Source organism: Bombina bombina, chromosome 2 (genome assembly GCF_027579735.1).
Source record: "Bombina bombina isolate aBomBom1 chromosome 2, aBomBom1.pri, whole genome shotgun sequence".
Classification (NCBI taxonomy): Eukaryota; Metazoa; Chordata; class Amphibia; order Anura; family Bombinatoridae; genus Bombina; species Bombina bombina.
The window spans coordinates 809126320-809146609 of record NC_069500.1 but is presented as its reverse complement, the minus strand read 5'-3'; the positions used below and the strand labels follow the sequence as shown (position 1 = coordinate 809146609).

At 42.1% G+C, this 20290-nt stretch overlaps 1 protein-coding gene across 1 annotated transcript in view; it reads right to left on the bottom strand.

Annotated features, from left to right (window-relative positions):
• CERS4 (ceramide synthase 4) overlaps positions 1-20290 on the bottom strand; it is a 501010-nt gene that overhangs the window by 254208 nt on the left and 226512 nt on the right. Inside the window, exon 3 of the mRNA XM_053703019.1 lies at positions 18947-19064. Within this exon, the coding sequence (XP_053558994.1) occupies positions 18947-19064 (118 nt within the window). The remainder of the gene's footprint in view (positions 1-18946; positions 19065-20290) is intronic.

Genomic DNA, 20290 nt, shown 5'->3' with positions numbered 1-20290 from the left:
ATAGTCCCCATTCCACTGACTGAGCATGCACAGTTGTAATGGTCTTAGATGAATGCGCGCAAAAGGAACTATGTCCATCGCCGCTACCATCAACCCGATCACTTCCATGCACTGAGCTATGGAAGGAAGAGGAACAGAATGAAGTATCCGACAAGAGTCTAGAAGTTTTGTTTTTCTGGCCTCTGTTAGAAAGATCCTTATTTCTAAGGAGTCTATAATTGTTCCCAAGAAGGGAACCCTTGTTGACGGGGATAGAGAACTCTTTTCCACGTTCACTTTCCAGCCGTGAGATCTGAGAAAGGCCAGGACAATGTCCGTGTGAGCCTTTGCTTGAGGAAGGGACGACGCTTGAATCAGAATGTCGTCCAGGTAAGGTACTACTGCAATGCCCCTTGGTCTTAGCACCGCTAGAAGGGACCCTAGTACCTTTGTGAAAATCCTTGGAGCAGTGGCTAATCCGAAAGGAAGCGCCACGAACTGGTAATGTTTGTCCAGGAATGCAAACCTTAGGAACCGATGATGTTCCTTGTGGATAGGAATATGTAGATACGCATCCTTTAAATCCACCGTGGTCATGAATTGACCCTCCTGGATGGAAGGAAGAATAGTTCGAATGGTTTCCATCTTGAAAGATGGAACCTTGAGAAACTTGTTTAAGATCTTGAGATCTAAGATTGGTCTGAACGTTCCCTCTTTTTTGGGAACTATGAACAGATTGGAGTAGAACCCCATCCCTTGTTCTCTTAGTGGAACAGGATGAATCACTCCCATTTTTAACAGGTCTTCTACACAATGTAAGAACGCCTGTCTTTTTATGTGGTCTGAAGACAACTGAGACCTGTGGAACCTCCCCCTTGGGGGAAGTCCCTTGAATTCCAGAAGATAACCCTGGGAGACTATTTCTAGCGCCCAAGGATCCAGAACATCTCTTGCCCAAGCCTGAGCGAAGAGAGAGAGTCTGCCCCCCACCAGATCCGGTCCCGGATCGGGGGCCAATATTTCATGCTGTCTTGGTAGCAGTGGCAGGCTTCTTGGCCTGCTTTCCCTTGTTCCAGCCTTGCATTGGTCTCCAAGCTGGCTTGGCTTGAGAAGTATTACCCTCTTGCTTAGAGGACGTAGCACTGTGGGCTGGTCCGTTTTTACGAAAGGGACGAAAATTAGGTCTGTTTTTCGCCTTGAAAGGCCGATCCTGAGGAAGGGCGTGGCCCTTACCCCCAGTGATATCCGAGATAATCTCTTTCAAGTCAGGGCCAAACAGCGTTTTCCCCTTGAAAGGAATGTTTAGTAGCTTGTTCTTGGAAGACGCATCAGCCGACCAAGATTTCAACCAAAGCGCTCTGCGCGCCACAATAGCAAACCCAGAATTCTTAGCCGCTAACCTAGCCAATTGCAAAGTGGCGTCTAGGGTGAAAGAATTAGCCAATTTGAGAGCATTGATTCTGTCCATAATCTCCTCATAAGGAGGAGAATCACTATCGAGCGCCTTTATCAGCTCATCAAACCAGAAACATGCGGCTGTAGTGACAGGGACAATGCATGAAATTGGTTGTAGAAGGTAACCCTGCTGAACAAACATCTTTTTAAGCAAACCTTCTAATTTTTTATCCATAGGATCTTTGAAAGCACAACTATCCTCTATGGGTATAGTGGTGCGTTTGTTTAAAGTAGAAACCGCTCCCTCGACCTTGGGGACTGTCTGCCATAAGTCCTTTCTGGGGTCGACCATAGGAAACAATTTTTTAAATATGGGGGGAGGGACGAAAGGAATACCGGGCCTTTCCCATTCTTTATTAACAATGTCCGCCACCCGCTTGGGTATAGGAAAAGCTTCTGGGAGCTCCGGCACCTCTAGGAACTTGTCCATTTTACATAGTTTCTCTGGGATGACCAACTTTTCACAATCATCCAGAGTGGATAATACCTCCTTAAGCAGAATGCGGAGATGTTCCAACTTAAATTTAAATGCAATTACATCAGGTTCAGCCTGTTGAGAAATGTTCCCTGAATCAGTAATTTCTCCCTCAGACAAAACCTCCCTGGCCCCCTCAGATTGGGTTAGGGGCCCTTCAGAGATATTAATATCAGCGTCGTCATGCTCTTCAGTAACTAAAACAGAGCAGCCACGCTTACGCTGACAAGGGTTCAATTTGGCTAAAATGTTTTTGACAGAATTATCCATTACAGCCGTTAATTGTTGCATAGTAAGGAGTATTGGCGCGCTAGATGTACTAGGGGCCTCCTGAGTGGGCAAGACTCGTGTAGACGAAGGAGGGAATGATGCAGTACCATGCTTACTCCCCTCACTTGAGGAATCATCTTGGGCATCATTGTCATTATCACATAAACCACATTTATTTAAATGAACAGGAATTCTGGCTTCCCCACATTCAGAACACAGTCTATCTGGTAGTTCAGACATGTTAAACAGGCATAAACTTGATAATAAAGTACAAAAAACGTTTTAAAATAAAACCGTTACTGTCACTTTAAATTTTAAACTGAACACACTTTATTACTGCAATTGCGAAAAAACATGAAGGAATTGTACAAAATTCACCAAATTTTCACCACAGTGTCTTAAAGCCTTAAAAGTATTGCACACCAAATTTGGAAGCTTTAACCCTTAAAATAACGGAACCGGAGCCGTTTTAACACTTTAACCCCTTTACAGTCCCTGGTATCTGCTTTGCTGAGACCCAACCAAACCCAAAGGGGAATACGATACCAAATGACGCTTCAGAAAGTCTTTTCTAAGTATCAGAGCTCCTCTCACATGCGACTGCATGCCATGCCTCTCAAAAACAAGTGCGCCACACCGGCGCGAAAATGAGGCTCTGCTTATGCTTTGGGAAAGCCCCAGAGAAATAAGGTGTCTAATACAGTGCCTGCCGATATTATAATATCAATATACCCAGATAAAATGATTCCTCAAGGCTAAATATGTTTTAAAACTGAATCGATTTAGCCCAGAAAAGTCTACAATCTTAATAAGCCCTTGTGAAGCCCTTATTTACTATCTTAATAAACATGGCTTACCGGATCCCATAGGGAAAAATGACAGCTTCCAGCATTACATCGTCTTGTTAGAATGTGTCATACCTCAAGCAGCAAGAGACTGCACACTGTTCCCCCAACTGAAGTTAATTGCTCTCAACAGTCCTGTGTGGAACAGCCATGGATTTTAGTTACGGTGCTAAAATCATTTTCCTCATACAAACAGAAATCTTCATCTCTTTTCTGTTTCTGAGTAAATAGTACATACCAGCACTATTTTAAAATAACAAACTCTTGATTGAATAATAAAAACTACAGTTAAACACTAAAAAACTCTAAGCCATCTCCGTGGAGATGTTGCCTGTACAACGGCAAAGAGAATGACTGGGGTAGGCGGAGCCTAGGAGGGATCATGTGACCAGCTTTGCTGGGCTCTTTGCCATTTCCTGTTGGGGAAGAGAATATCCCACAAGTAAGGATGACGCCGTGGACCGGACACACCTATGTTGGAGAAATTCCTTTAACAGTTCTGTTCCTTTTGGAGTCTAGGTGTATTTTCGATAAAGTAAGCAGTTTAAATGTTATGCCCGGATTCTATGTGAGATGACATTTCTTGGTATCGCTTTATACAGAAAGTACGTCCCCAAAACTCTTTAAATGGGCACAAACTAGAGATTATCTATGTTGGGGGCAAAAACTCTTATTTTCAGAAAGTCTCCACTTTGTTTCTCAAAGTCCCCGCTGAAATTAATTAAATAGTCCCAGTTAGGACCTGACTGGGAGAGAGGGCAGGCCTGTTTTAACTCCAATTAGGGGGCAATTGTGCCCCTCCAGTCCAGAGACTCCTGACTGTTAGAGCGTTTAAATACAACTTGCATTAATCTGGTATAGATTTCTACCAGTAGTCTTACCGGATCGGGCAGTACAAACCATGCCCCAGCAACCGGGATCGCTCCGTTGTCCTCGATGTCCGCTCACAGCTGGTTATACTGATTCCACCGGTAGTTCCGGCGCGCAGGTACGCATTTCCTGTGCGATGTAGTTACCGTAACAGAGCCAACCCAGCTGCAGGATCCACAGGATGATTGCCAGACGCGGTAGAATGGAAAGGGCCGCAGCTCCCGGACACCTCCGTGAACACCGCCACAGCCACCGCAGACTGGACTCCACTCCTCTCCTGGGCCCTCAGATAGGTATACTCCAAATCGGCTTCTTTGGGTTTTAAGGTGTGCTGTAGTTGTGCTGGTTGCAAGAACGCCTTCCAGGCGTCGTGACTCTGCACCAGAGTCAATCTGCAGGGATTTTTGTCGGCCTCTGCTATGTGGATTCCAAGCCATGTTTATCTCGCCGGCCAAGGAACAAACGCAGGTGGGGTTTGATCAGAGTTGCCCTTCACATCAGAGCGCTGTGCTAGCACGCAGCCTGCTGCTAGCTCCTCCCCTTCCGACCTCGATGTAAGATCCTCAATCTCGGTGAACAGCCTTTAGATCCTCTGACTTCTGCCCTGGGCGACGAATACATTGCCCTCCAGAGGAGGCTCACATCAACCTGCGAGAGAATGCAGAGACCAACAGAGGTTTTACAGGAGCCAACAGACTTTACTCCAGCGTTCCATTGAGCTGCAACGGGACATGGCAGCATCTTTAAAGGGACTAGGATAGGACTTTTAATTTTAATTGACTTTCCAATTTACTTTTATCATCAAATTTGCTTTTTTCTCTTGGTATTCTTAGTTTAAACTAAACATAGGTATGCTTATATGCTAATTTCTAAGCCTTTGAGGGCTGCCTCTTATCACATGCTTTTTAAATCTCTTTTCAACACAAAGAGACAGAAAGTACACGTGGGCTATATAGATAACACTGTGTTCAGGCACAGAAAGTTATTTAAGATCTAGCACAACACAATGCTAAATTTAAGACAATAGATAATAAACAGTCACAGTCATGTGATCAGGGGGCTGGAAGAAGGTTCCTAGATACAAGGTAATCACAAAGGTAAAAAGTACATTAATATAACTGTGTTGGTTATGCAAAACTGGGGAATGAGTAATAAAGGGATTATCTATCTTTTAAAACAATAACAATTCTATGGTTGACTGTCCCTTTAAGTGGTATAGTCCAGAACCAATCTCAGATGATGAGAGTTATTTCGGACATGCAGATGCAGACTGACAACAGATGGCGGGAACAAAACCAACTGTTGGGTGTGTTGGTGGAGCATTTCACACACCAGCAGGACACTGCCTCCAGCCTCTCATCTGTGGCCAGCACTCCTGCAGAATCCTCTGAATCCACACAACCCAGGAGAGGCAGGAGAGTAGTAGTAGTATGTAGTAGTTTCACTTACATGCAGTGGAAATCCGCAGTATGTAATTCGATGACCAGCTGCAGCAGGGGCAGCACCATCACCATGGACCTCAGCAGCAACTATAGAATCAGCATGTGTAGACGGAACAACAGGGGATTGGAGGGCTTCCAGCACCCCTTGTGCCCCATGTTGACCCCTTGTGCACCATGTTGACCCCTTGTGCCCCATTATGCACCCCATTGTGATTGGTTTGACAAACTTGCAGGGGCAGGAATAATAAATGCTTTGAAGAGGTTAACTATTTGTGATCAAGCTGCTGATATGTATGTTGTTAAGCATGCACTTGTTAGGCCTTCAGAGAGTTACGTTGGTTTCTAAGCCAGTGCAAGGGTTGCTGCGCCTTCAATTTGTAGCGAGATGAGAATGGAGTAGATTTTCTGAAATCTGCGCGCGTAAGTCCTTACGCCATATATTGGATACCAAACTGCGCGTGTTTTGTATGTCAGTCTATTAGGCCAAAAAACGACGGGCGAAGGCAGAAATATACGCATGTAACTTCTAAGTTACGCCGTATATAGGATACCAAACCCGCACAAAATTTGGCGTCGCCGGCTTTTGCAGGCGACGATTTATATCGAATCGGGCCCTAGAATTTTCTTTGCATAAATGTTTTGTAGATGATCCATTTATATAGCCTATACAGCTTTTTTTTTTTTTTTATGTATAGTTTTGTTTATTTTTAAATAACATTGCACTGATTTTCAGAAACCTAACCAAGCCCCAAAGTTTTAAAGTATACTGATGTATTCCTACTCCAGCTTGCTCCTGTTTGTGTAAAGAGTCTTTTCATATGCAGAAGAAGAGCAAAGGGGGGGGTCTGTTTTTTTTATTTTGCTATACACCCAGTTTCAGTGGGTTTTCCTGCTAATCTTTTCAACAGAGCTAAACTGGGAGCTTCTAAGTAAGTTTTTAAACGGTTTTATGCTGGATATTTATATCAGTATCTGTGCATATTATTCTTTATATTAGTGTCTATTACATACAGTTATATGAAAATTGGTGTATACTGTCCCTTTAAAGTTGCAAAAAAGTGTGTTATCCTTCTGGATTTGGGATAAATTACTTACGAAAACAATTATTATTTGCTAAGTTCAAAAGAATACATTAATAAAAGTGATCAAGGGCCTGATATTCAAAATCTCATCGCTCAGGCGAGATATTCTAAGAAGTCTCGTCGGTACGGTGAAGACCTCAAAAGAAATTTAGAAACACAAATAAATTTTATCTTGAGAAATGTTATGTTGCTATCTAGTGTTTCTTATGTGAAATAGAGACTCCTAAATTGCATACAAGGTATAAAAAAAATCCCAAAGATTTTGTGTGATTTCTCCATGCCGTCGAGGATTTGAATTTCAGGCATCAAAACATTATCAAATTGGTACATCTGTAGCATATACAAGTTTGTATGAATAAAAGGATTTGTGGAGTAACCACTAGGCATGTGCATTTGGAGATTTCAGATGCCTCCGAATGTGGCAGCTGCTTATGGCGTTCGGGTCCTTTCGGAGTCGGATTTCTTCTTGTGAAAGTGAAACATACCAAGGGCTGATCAGATCTTAGCGTGTTGCATTTTCATAAGAAGAAATCTGGCTCCAAGAAGAGACGATTGCAATGAGCAGCCGCCGATTTCAGAGGCATCCGAAATCTCCAAATACACATACCTAGTAATCACTAAGTGAAATACTTAACAAACAAGCTCCACGCAATATGTAACAAAACACTAAAGCACAATATGGTGAAGTACAGTCTCAATATGTGAATGAGGAATATAAAAGAGTCAAAAGCAAACTAACATTTTACAGCGCTCAAGAGAAACTTGCACACCTGTTTTACCCTGACAGATCACAGGAATATCCACTGTGACCACCAATTTTGTCAACATTTAAAAATCCCACTGGTTAACAGTCGAAATAAAAATGGAAGGAATCAGCATAATGTACGCAGTTTAGGGTGTAAAATCTCTCTATGGCCGTTTGACTGAACTGGACACTCCCCAACTAGTCATGTAATATTTTCTCTGACACGCATTTCGCTCTCTAATACAGATTTATTGAGAGAGTTTGTTTTTGGCTCCACCACTTATTGAGAATGTATTTCACCATATTGTGTTTTTTTACTTTTTGTGTATTTTATTAATACATACTCGTATGTGTTCTAAATTTATTTCATTTTGATATCTTGTGTATTTATTCTCTTTTGTGACATTTTTGCACTTGGTTACTTTGTAAGTTTAAAATAATAAAATCTGAATTATTATTATTATTTGTAAAGCGCTGGCTAATTCCATAGCAATAGGTATATGACAGTGATTCATGGTAAAAAAAAAATACAGATACATAAAACAGACCAAAATAATACAAGAATCAGCAGCACAACATATGTCTAATATCTACATGAAAAATCAGTTTAACCCCTTAACTAGTGATTTGTTTCCACTCTTGTGCTGAGCTGTTTTAGAGTTTTTAGATGCAGCTCACATTTAAAGTGATGTTAAACAGTCTGTTTCATTGCTGTAATAAAAAGCACTAAGCAGTGGGTTATACTTAATAAAAATCATTGCAATATGTATTATTCATCATGTTAAAAGCATTTTACTTTTTTTAAAGGGACAGTCTAGTCAAAATTAAACTTTCATGATTCAGACAGTGCATGCAATTGTAAACAACTTTCCCATTTACTTTTATCATCAAATTTGCTTTGTTCCCTTGGTGGTATTTTTGAAAAGCTAAACCTTGGGAGTCTCAAACTGATTTCTAAACCGTTGAAAACCGCCTCCTAGCTCAGACCATTTTGAAAGTTTTTCACAGTTAGACAGTACTAGTTCATGTGTACTATAGATAACATTGTGCTCACTCCCGTGGAGTCTGCGCTGGTTGGTTAAACTGCATGTCTGTCAAAAACACTGAGATAAGGGGGCAGTCTGCAGATGCTTAGATACAAGGTAATCAGAGGTGAAAAACCAAATTTATGCTTACCTGATAAATGTATTTCTCTTGTGGTGTATCCAGTCCACGGATTCATCCATTACTTGTGGGATATTCTCCTTCCCAACAGGAAGCTGCAAGAGGATCACCCACAGCAGAGCTGTCTATATAGCTCCTCCCCTAACTGCCACCTCCCAGTCATTCGACCGAAGACAAGCAAGAGAAAGGAGAAACTATACGGTGCAGTGGTGACTGTAGTTTAAAAAATAAAAAACACCTGTCTTAAAATGACAGGGCGGGCCGTGGACTGGATACACCACAAGAGAAATAAATTTATCAGGTAAGCATAAATTTTGTTTTCTCTTGTAAGGTGTATCCAGTCCACGGATTCATCCATTACTTGTGGGATACCAATACGAAAGCTATAGGACACGGATGAAGGGAGGGACAAGGCAGGCACTTAAATGGAAGGCACCACTGCCTGTAAGACCTTTCTCCCAAAAATAGCCTCCGAAGAAGCAAAAGTATCAAATTTGTAGAATTTAGAAAAAGTATGAAGCGAAGACCAAGTCGCCGCCTTACAAATCTGTTCCACAGAAGCCTCATTTTTAAAAGCCCATGTGGAAGCCACCGCTCTAGTGGAATGAGCTGTAATTCTTTCAGGAGGCTGCTGGCCAGCAGTCTCATAAGCTAAGCGGATTATACTTCTTAACCAAAAAGAAAGAGAAGTTGCTGAAGCCTTTTGGCCTCTCCTCTGTCCAGAGTAGACAACAAACAATGCAGATGTTTGACGAAAATCTTTAGTAGCTTGTAATTAAAACTTTAAAGCACGAACCACGTCAAGATTGTGTAATAGACGTTCCTTCTTTGAAGAAGGATTAGGACACAGTGACGGAACAACAATCTCCTGATTGATATTCTTATTAGATAACACCTTAGGAAGAAACCCAGGTTTGGTACGCAAAACTACCTTATCTGCATGGAAGATCAGATAAGGGGAATCACACTGCAAGGCCGATAACTCTGAAACTCTTCGAGCCGAAGAGATAGCTACTAAAAACAGAACTTTCCAAGATAAAAGCTTGATATCTATGGAATGCAGAGGTTCAAACGGAACCCCTTGAAGAACTTTAAGAACTAAATTTAAACTCCATGGCGGAGCAACAGGTTTAAACACAGGCTTGATTCTAACTAAAGCCTGACAAAACGCCTGAACGTCTGGAACATAATGAACAATGAGTTTCAATTGCAGAGAAACTTATGTTGTGTACTTACTAACCTGCACCTTGTGTGACCTGCAATAAGTATGACTCACAACAAAGGTACGAGAAAGGATAAGGGAACACGTCAATAACATAAAACATTCTTCTCTTTCTACACCATTAGTGCAACATTTTAAACACCAACATTATAGCAACACAGATTCTCTGAAATGGACTGTAATTGAAAAGGTGTACAAAGACATGAGGGGTCAGAGCAAGGATGAAAAACTAGCTCAGAAAGAGTTTTTTTTGGATCCATAAATTAAAAACAAGATGGCCCTTAGGTAAGAACTCAGAATATGATATAATAAACTATTGGCAATAAACGGTTTATTATCCAGAATTTAAGACACAAAAATAATTCTTATTTAATCTTGACTAATAGAATTCATTGATTGAGAGAAGTAATTTACTAGTGGGGAAAAAACAATAAACAAAAACCATTAAAGAATAATTGCAAAAAACAACCCAAATACTCAATATCTTTAATGATATTGGCAGTGTTACACATATATACAAAAACAGTGACATCTATTGAGCACAATGTATCTAATTGTAGCAAAAACTAAGAAGGTTTTAAATTAAATTGGTTTAAGCATATATCTAAATAAAAGAAATTATAGCTCATACGATTCAATTCTGTGGATAGAAAACAAACACAAAATTGAGCTAGCTCACAGTGTAGGCTACTCTAGGAAAATGAATAATGTACAATTAAAAGAATGTAGCAAAAATAATAAAAATCCAAAAGGGAATTATCATATCAATGTAAATAGAAAAATTATGGACTACAATATACAACTAAAAGAAATATACAGAGTATAAAAGAGTTAAATATCTCTAGATCGAGTAAAATGCTATCTCATTAGTGTAAGCTCAATTTTACACATAGTAACCAAATAATGTTTATGCAAATGTGATTAAACACACACACTGAGTAGGTTGCAAAGGGGTGTGCGAGTCAATACACAGCAAGCTATGGATAGGGCAGACTAAGAGGTGTGTAGAAGCCTAATTAACCAATAGAAACATTGTATTTATTTTAAATAGGATTCACAGGCAAGGTTCCAACAAGCTATCATTACGGCAATAGCCGAAACGCGTAAGCTGGAACACTGCCTTTGATATACCATGCTGTGCGAATACTGAGATGTATATATTTTATTTCAAATTTGCTGCAAACTGCCTGTAAGCAGAATAAAAGTTAAGTTTTATTTTACCACAACGATTGTCTGGTGCTCCTATTATTTGTTCTATTGAATACATTGCAACAGGTGAACACCCAAGAAGAATGGGTACACCAACAGGACCAGCCCATCAGAGACCCCAATTCTTCTAAAGCTCAGAACTGGAATAAGATACCCAAAAAAGAAGGAAAATTGTAGACGCCAAGGAGATTACTTCATCCCCACACGTCTAACCCAGCTTGCCATCTGGAACAGAAGACAGAGGATCCCTCACCCTATTAGCACTAGGATCCTCCAGCACCGCCAAAACATGCCGTAGTAGGACACGAAGGCGCACCAGTCTATAACGAAAAGCAAGACTTACCTCCGCCGGGGCAACTGACGACCCCAACCCGAGGGTTGGGCCCCTGAAGCTTCAGAGGAAACCGCTTCCCCAGATGGCTGATCTGACCCAAGCGATCCCACGCCTGACGAGCCCCGGTTAGCATAACACGGACAATATCTTAGCAACACCTCCTCTGGAAGATGTAAATGCACCAGGGCCATAGATATGGCCATGCGGAACTGTGCCGTAACCTCTGGAGGAAACAAGCCGCCTTCCGGAGAAGGGGTAACGGCATTAGGGACACCTGGAGGAGGCAAAGACAACCCCAGCCAAAGGCTTAAATACCTCCCCACTCTAAGTTCACTGTATCTGGAGAAGAGAGCACTCTAGAGCGGCATTCGGAACATAACTGATGGGCATGGATTACCCAGGCCATTACATACTCTGCACAAGAAGTAGAATCTAAATCAGAGACATCTATCTCCAAAAAGTCAGAATCCTCCATAACTTGGTATTTAAAAATTATGGACAGAAAAATAAAAAATGGCACCTTACACCCCCAATGGCTGGGGCACTCACTACCTCCTGAGACTCAGACAGCTAGCAAAACAGATATTCTCTCCGTCGCCACGCAGTCAGGAATACGTTAATGAAGCACAGAAGCGTGACCACACCTCGTCACAAGGTGCACTGTGCAGGCCATAGAAAAGCGCACCAAGGCCTACAAGGGCCGCGCAGCCTGACAAGAAAAGGCCATTATGTTCCGATATAGCCAAGAGCCCAAGTGACACTACACCCCCCTCAGGAGATAATAACCCTTGATTCCTTACAAAGATAAAGGAGTCCCACTGAGACCCTGACTTCTTCGTTTACATTACTTATCACATCATCAAAGTAAAATTAAATGATCTTACCGGAATCAACGCCGTGGAACAGGAACACAGCCCTTCAAGTGTGACAAATAGTAGCCTCGCTTCTGACATGGACCTGAGAGAAGAAAGCAGGCAGCGAAACTCATCAACGCTGATTGCAAGGAGCTGTTAACATGAGTCGGGATGGTTTTTCAGAAAGACTCTCCCTGCATCTCCGGACTCTAACATTCATCCATGCTCTCACTGAAAGGCTGACAGGATTACTTAAAACTCCAGTCCGTTTTCAAAGAGTACTACCCTCCATAAGAGACTCTAAAATCTTTTGGCACTTCTCTGCCAACCTCCTGTGACGAAAGGCAAAGAATGACTGGGGGATGAGGGAAATGGGGAGGTATTTAAACCTTTGGCTGGGAGTGTCTTTGCCTCCTCCTGGTGGCCAGGTTCTGAACTCCCAAAAGTAATGAATGTAGCTGTGGACTCTTCCTGTATAAGAAGAAATTGGTTCACAACTTAGCTTCAAGCCAAAGACAAGTAGTTTTGTGCTGCCAGGCAATAATTAAATAGATATTTAGAACAAATACGAAATATACAAACTGCGTGTTGTCAAGGAAACATTGTACCCACAGACATAATATATTCTAGCTTGAACTACAGAGCTGGAAAGTGACATAGCAAGCAAAGGTACAATGTGATGGTACTATAGACGGAGTATATGAATAAATAGGAGCCCTTATAAAGAGGGTTATATGGTGTAACATAAAGGGATACAAAGTGATTTAAGCAACGATAGGGGTTGGCATAACGATTGTAAAGCCCACATAATCCCAGATAACATAACTAAGGATTAAGAAGCATTTGCTTTTACACAATGCTTATTGACTATCATACACCAAGACATTTGGGAAGCAACCCAGAAAGTGACAGACCAGCCCTGATTAAAAAACAGAATTTATGCTTACCTGATAAATTACTTTCTCTTGTGATGTATCAAGTCCACGGATTCATCCTTTACTTGTGGGATATTCTCCTTCCCAACAGGAAGTGGCAAAGAGAGCACACAGCAGAGCTGTCCATATAGCTCCCCCTCTAGCTCCACCCCCTAGTCATTCGACCGAAGGTTAGGAAGAAAAAGGAGAAACCATAGGGTGCAGTGGTGACTGTAGTTTAAACAAAAACACTACCTGACTTAATAGCCAGGGCGGGCCGTGGACTCGATACATCACAAGAGAAAGTAATTTATCAGGTAAGCATAAATTCTGTTTTCTCTTGTAAGATGTATCGAGTCCACGGATTCATCCTTTACTTGTGGGATACCAATACCAAAGCTTTAGGACACGGATGAAGGGAGGGAACAAGACAGGTACCTTAAACGGAAGGCACCACTGCTTGTAAAACCTTTCTCCCAAAAATAGCCTCCGAAGAAGCAAAAGTATCGAATTTGTAAAATTTGGAAAAAGTATGCAGCGAAGACCAAGTCGCTGCCTTACAAATCTGTTCAACAGAAGCCTCATTTATAAAAGCCCATGTGGAAGCCACTGCTCTGGTAGAATGAGCAGTAATTGTTTCGGGAGGCTGCTGGCCAGCAGTCTCATAGGCCAAACAGATGATGCTTTTCAGCCAAAAGGAAAGAGAGGTAGCAGTCGCCTTCTGACCTCTCCTCGTACCAGAATAGATAACAAACAATGAAGGTGTTTGTCTGAAATCCTTAGTTGCTTGTAAATAAAACTTTAAAGCACGAACCACATCAAGATTGTGTAACAGACGTTCCTTCTTCGAAGAAGGATTAGGACACAGAGAAGGAACAACAATTTCCTGGTTAATATTCTTATTAGACACAACCTTAGGAAGAAAACCGGGTTTGGTACGCAAAACTACCTTAAAGCATGGAAAACCAGGTAAGGTGAATCACACTGTAAAGCAGATAACTCTGATACTCTTCGAGCAGAAGAGATAGCTACCAAAAACAAAACTTTCCAAGATAAAAGCTTAATATCTATGGAATGTAAAGGTTCAAACGGAACCCCTTGCAGAACTGAAAGAACTAAATTCAGACTCCATGGCGGAGCCACAGGTCTATAAACAGGCTTGATTCTGACTAAAGCCTGACTAAATGTTTGAACGTCTGGTACCTCTGCCAGACGTTTGTGTAAAAGAATAGACAAAGCAGATATTTGTCCTTTTAAGGAACTAGCTGATAATCCTTTCTCCAATCCTTCTTGGAGAAAAGACAATATCCTGGGAATCCTAATCTTACTCCATGAGTAACCTTTGGATTCACACCAAAAAAGATATTTTCGCCAAATCTTATGGTAGATTTTCCTGGTGACAGGCCTTCTAGCCTGAATCAGGGTATCAATAACCGACTCAGAGAAACCACGCTTTGATAGAATTAGGCGTTCAATCTCCAAGCAGTCAGACGCAGAGAAATTAGATTTGGATGCTTGAAAGAACCTTGAATTAGAAGGTCCTGCCTCACTGGTAGTGTCCATGGTGGGACAGATGACATGTCCACTAGGTCTGCATACCAGGTCCTGAGTGGCCACGCAGGAGCTATCAGAACCACCGAAGCCCTCTCCTGCTTGGTTCTGGCAACCAGACGAGGGAGGAGAGGAAACGGTGGAAAAACATAGGCCAGATTTAAGGACCAAGGCGCTGCTAGAGCATCTATCAGTACCGCCTGGGGATCCCGGGACCTGGACCCGTAAAGAGGAAGTTTGGTGTTCTGACGGGACGCCATCAGATCCAATTCTGGAGTGCCCCATAGCTGAGTCAGCTGGGCAAATACTTCCGGGTGGAGTTCCCACTCCCCCGGGTGAAAAGTCTGACGACTTAGAAAATCCGCCTCCCAGTTGTCTACTCCTGGAATGTGAATTGCTGAGAGATGGCAGGAGTGATCCTCCGCCCACCTGATTATTTTGGTTACCTCCGTCATCCCCCTTGATGATTGACGTAAGCTACAGTTGTGATGTTGTCCGACTGATGAATTTGGCCGCAGCTAGCTGAGGCCATGCCTGAAGCTCGTTGAATATCGCCCTCAGTTCCAGAATGTTTATCGGGAGAAGAGCCTCTTCCCGAGACCATAAGCCCTGAGCTTTCAGGGAGTCCCAGACTGCACCCCAGCCCAACAGACTGGCGTTGGTCGTTACGATGATCCACTCTGGTCTGCGGAAACACATTCCCTGAGACAGGTGATCCTGAGACAACCACCAGAGAAAAGAATCTCTGGTCCCCTGGTCCAGCTGTATTTGAGGAGACAAATCTGCATAATCCCCATTCCACTGTTTGAGCATGCATAGTTGCAGTGGTCTGAGGTGTATCCGTGCAAAAGGGACTATGTCCATTGCCGCTACCAATAGTCCGATTGTCTCCATGCACTGAGCTACAGATGGCCGAGGAATGGAATGAAGGACTCGGCAAGTGGTTAAGAGTTTTAACTTTGTGACCTCCGTCAGAAATATTTTCATATCTACCGAGTCTATCAGAGTTCCTAGGAAGGAAACTCTTGTGAGGGGGGGAGAGAGAACTCTTTTTGATGTTCACCTTCCACCCGTGAGACCTCAGAAAGGCCAATACGATTTCCGTGTGATACTTGGCTCTTTGGAAAGTCAACGCCTGAATTAAGATGTCGTCTAGATAAGGCGCCACTGCTATGCCCCGCGGTCTTAGAACCGCCAGGAGGGACCCTAGCACCTTTGTGAAAATTCTGGGAGCAGTGGCCAACCCAAAAAGGAAGAGCCACAAACTGGTAATGCCTGTCTAGAAAGGCGAACCTGAGAAACTGGTGATGACCTTTGTGGATAGGAATGTGTAGATACGCATCCTTTAAATCCACGGTGGTCATATATTGACCCTCCTGGATCATTGGTAAGATTGTCCGAATGGTCTCCATCTTGAATGATGGGACTCTGAGGAATTTGTTTAGAATTTTGAGATCCAGGATTGGTCTGAAAGTTCCTTCTTTCTTTGGAACCACAAACAGGTTTGAGTAAAAACCCAGCCCTTGTTCCGCAATTGGAACTGGGTGGATCACTCCCATTGTATGTAGGTCTTCTACACAGCGTAAGAACGCCTCTTTCTTTGTCTGGTCTGAAGACAGACGAGAAATGTGGAACCTTCCCCTTGGAGGGGAGTCCTTGAATTCTAGAAGATATCCCTGGGATACAATCTCTAAGGCCCAGGGATCGTGTACATCTCTTGCCCAGGCCTGAGCGAAGAGAGAGAGTCTGCCCCCTACTAGATCCGGTCGCGGATCTGGGGCTACCCCATCATGCTGTCTTGGAGGCAGCTGCAGGCTTCTTGGCCTGTTTCCCCTTGTTCCAGCCCTGGTAAGGTTTCCAGGCTGCCCTGGGTTGTGAAGTGTTACACTCTTGCTTTGCAGCAGGGGAGGATGAAGCGAGACCGCTCCTGAAATTCCGAAAGGAACGAAAATTATTTTGTTTGTTATTTGTCTTGAAGGACTTGTCCTGGGGGAGAGCATGGCCTTTTCCCCCAGTGATTTCTGAAATAATCTCTTTCAATTCAGGCCCAAAGAGGGTCTTTCCTTTGAAAGGGATGTTCAATAGTTTGGATTTTGACGACACATCGGCCGACCAGGACTTTAGCCATAGCGCCCTGCGCGCCAAAATGGCGAAACCTGAATTCTTTGCCGCTAACTTAGCTAGTTGGAAAGCGGCATCTGTGATAAAATAATTAGCCAGCTTAAGAGCCTTAATTCTGTCCATAATGTCCTCATATGAGGTCTCCGTCTGGAGCGCATCTTCCAGCACCTCAAACCAGAAAGCAGCTGCAGTGGTTACAGAAACAATGCACGCAATAGGTTGGAGAAGAAAACCTTGTTGAACAAAAATTTTCTTAAGTAAACCCTCTAATTTTTTATCCATAGGGTCTTTAAAAGCACAACTGTCTTGAATTGGTATAGGTGTGCGTTTAGCAAGTGAAGAAACAGCCCCTTCACCTTAGGGACCGTCTGCCACGAGTCCCGCATGGGGTTAGATATGGGGAACATCTTCTTAAAAACAGGAGGGGGAACGAAGGGAATACCTGGTCTATCCCACTCCCTAGTAACAATATCCGCCATCCTCTTAGGGACCGGGAACACATCAGTGTAAACAGGAACTTCAAGGTAGTTGTCCATTTTGCACAATTTCTCTGGAACCACCATAGGGTCGCAGTCATCTAGAGTAACTAATACCTCCCTGAGCAATAAGCGGAGGTGTTCTAGTTTAAATTTAAAAGCCAACGTATCTGAATCTGTCTGAGGAGAAACCTTTCCTGAATCTGAAATTTCTCCCTCAGACAGCACATCCCTCGCCCCCACTTCAGAGTGTTGTGAGGGTATATCGGATACAGCTACTAAAGCGTCAGAATGCTCATTATCTGTTCTTAAAACAGAGCTATCACGCTTTGCAGGTAACACGGGCAGTTTAGATAAAAACACTGAGAGGGTATTATTCATAACTGCCGCTAAGTCTTGCAAGGTAAAAGAGGTGCTAGGCGTCACTTGAGCGGGCGTAACTGGTTGTGACACTTGGGGAGAGGTTGACGGGCTAACCTCGTTACCTTCTGTCTGAGAATTATCTTGGGCCACATTTTTAAGTGCAACAATATGTTCTTTAAAGTGTATAGACATATCAGTACAAGTGGGACACATTCTGAGAGGGGGTTCCACCATGGCTTCTAAACACATTGAACAAGGATTTTCCTTGGTGTCAGACATGTTTAACAGACTAGTAGTAATACAAACAGGCTTGGAAATCACTTTAATCAAGTAAAAACACACTTTGAAATTTTTTTTACTGTGCCTTTAAGAGATAAAAAAGGCACAGAATTTTGCAAAACAGTGAAAAAATGCAGCAAACTTTTCGAAATTTTTACAATATGTACCTAAAGCATTAGTAAGATTGCACCACTAGCAATAAAAACGATTAACCCCTTAATGCCCAAACCGGATCGACAGTAAGCCAAAAAAACGGTTAAAGAAACTACAGCACCTTGCCACAGCACTGCTGTGGCCCTACCTGCCCTTAGGAACCAGATTTGTGGGGAAAAAGCTTCTTATAGGCCCTCAAACTGCAGCAGGACCCTTCATGTGAAACAGCCTGAACTTCTAGTCACAATAACTGCGCATCTGAGGCGTGAAATTAGGCCCCTCCCACCTCACTCCGGTGCTTGTGAGGCCTAAAGAAACACTCCCAAGTGTTTTAGTAATAGCCATGTGGGTAACAACCCCTGAAAGAAACCCAAAGGAACCTTCAAAGTGTCTCAAAAAACGAATTTTTCAATAAAAATCGTTTGCCCCGAAGTAGTGTCAACCAGCATAAACTAGCCCTGTTATGTAAGCTTGAAATTCCATACTTAGTCTCTGAATACAGCTTACCCTTCCCTCATGGGGATATTAACAGTCTTTTCTAGCATTATCACAGTCTTGTCTAGAAATAAATGACTGAACATACCTTATTGCAGCCTAACCTGCAAACCGTTCCCCCCAACTGAAGTTCTCTTGTACTCCTCAGTCCTGTGTGGGAACAGCAGTGGATTTTAGTTACAACATGCTAAAATCATCTTCCTTCCTGCAGAATTCTTCATCTCCCTTCTGCTAGAGTAAATAGTACACACCGGTACCATTTAAAATAACAAACTCTTGCTTGTAGAAAATAAAAACTACAATTCTAACACCACATTCACTTTACCCTTCCGATTGCTTAGAGCCGGCAAAGAGAATGACTGGGGGGTGGAGCTAGAGGGGGGGAGCTATATGGACAGCTCTGCTGTGTGCTCTCTTTGCCACTTCCTGATGGGAAGGAGAATATCCCACAAGTAAAGGATGAATCCGTGGACTCGATACATCTTACAAGAGAAAAAGGCAAAACCTGGTTTCCTCTTCTTCATGTAAGAGTCAAAAATTATTAATACAAAAAAACATGTAAGGTATGGTATCTTCCTCTCAGTCTCACAACAAATGACTCCATTACATGCTTCTCAGTGCTATTTCTTTTGCAAGCTGTAGTCCTACCTCAGAAGGCTGTTTTCTCTGTTTGATGTAATAGGCTTCCAGAATTGGGTTATGAGAAGCTTTCCTCTTGTACTTCTCCACTATGCTGAGCTGCCTACTTAGCGGCAACGCCACAAACCTGAAAACAATAGACATCTCATCAGCAATGATGCTTAAATTTATATGTGATACTAAGTGCTATAAATGTCATATCAAACATTGTTTAAAAAGATACATTATCCCTTTATTACCCATTCCCCAGTTTTGCATAACCAGCACTGTTATATTAATACACTTTTTACTTCTGTGATTACCTTGTATCTAAGTCACTGCAGACTGCCAGACTGCCCCCTTATTTCAGTTGTTTTGACAGACTTGCATTTGAGCCAATTAGTGTTGACTCATAAATAACTCCACGGGAGTGAGCACAATGTTATCTATATGACACACATGAACTAGTGCTGTCTAGTTCTGAAAAACTGTAAAAATGCACTGAGATAAGAGGCAGCCTTTAAAGATACTTAGGTTTAGCTTTCAACAAACAAGATAGACCATTGAACCAAAAAATTACAGGTGGCCCAACCTTTTTTTCCAGTCATGTGACTGCTATTGAAAAGCATTGAGAAGCAGTGCATTTATTAAAATAGCCAGTAGGTGGAGCTGTCCACTTGTGTTGCAGCAAAGCCAAGCAAGCTGAAATTAATCAGTTTAACCAGACCTGAGCTATCGAGCAGATTTTAAAGAACAGTATCTTCCTGTCTATAAATCAGTCCAGATTGGAATGCATAGAAAGAACTGTTTGCAGAAAAATGCAAGTGAAGTCTGTGTTGTGTGATTATTTTATTAGGTTTATAATGCTGTTTAGCAAATGTTTTTGTTAATTTAATTTAGTTTAATTATATAATTATATATTCTGTGTTGTGCGATTGTTTTATTAGGTTTATAATGCTGTTTAGCATTTAAAGTCTTCATTTCAAAGCTTTAAAAATAAATGTATTAGGTGTTACTTATGACAGTTTTGATATTATAAATGGGGTTTCAATTTACAACGGTTTCGATTTACAAACATTCCTTCTGGAACCTAACCCCGGCGTAAACTGAGGGCTACCTGTACAGAAATAATGGGAGTAGGTTTATTAATTGTAGAAAGTAAAACAAATGTTGACAACTGTAGCAAATAACATTAAAGGGATAGTGTACTGTAAATTTGTTTTTCCCTTAATTTGTTTTCAATTACTTGCTATATCAGTGCTGCCCACAGCACTTATAGTAGTAATATCTTTATTTCAAAACTACAAGACAAGCAACGTTTCGAGTCAGCAGACTATGTTACTCATGCTATGAGTAAGAGTCTGCTGACTCGAA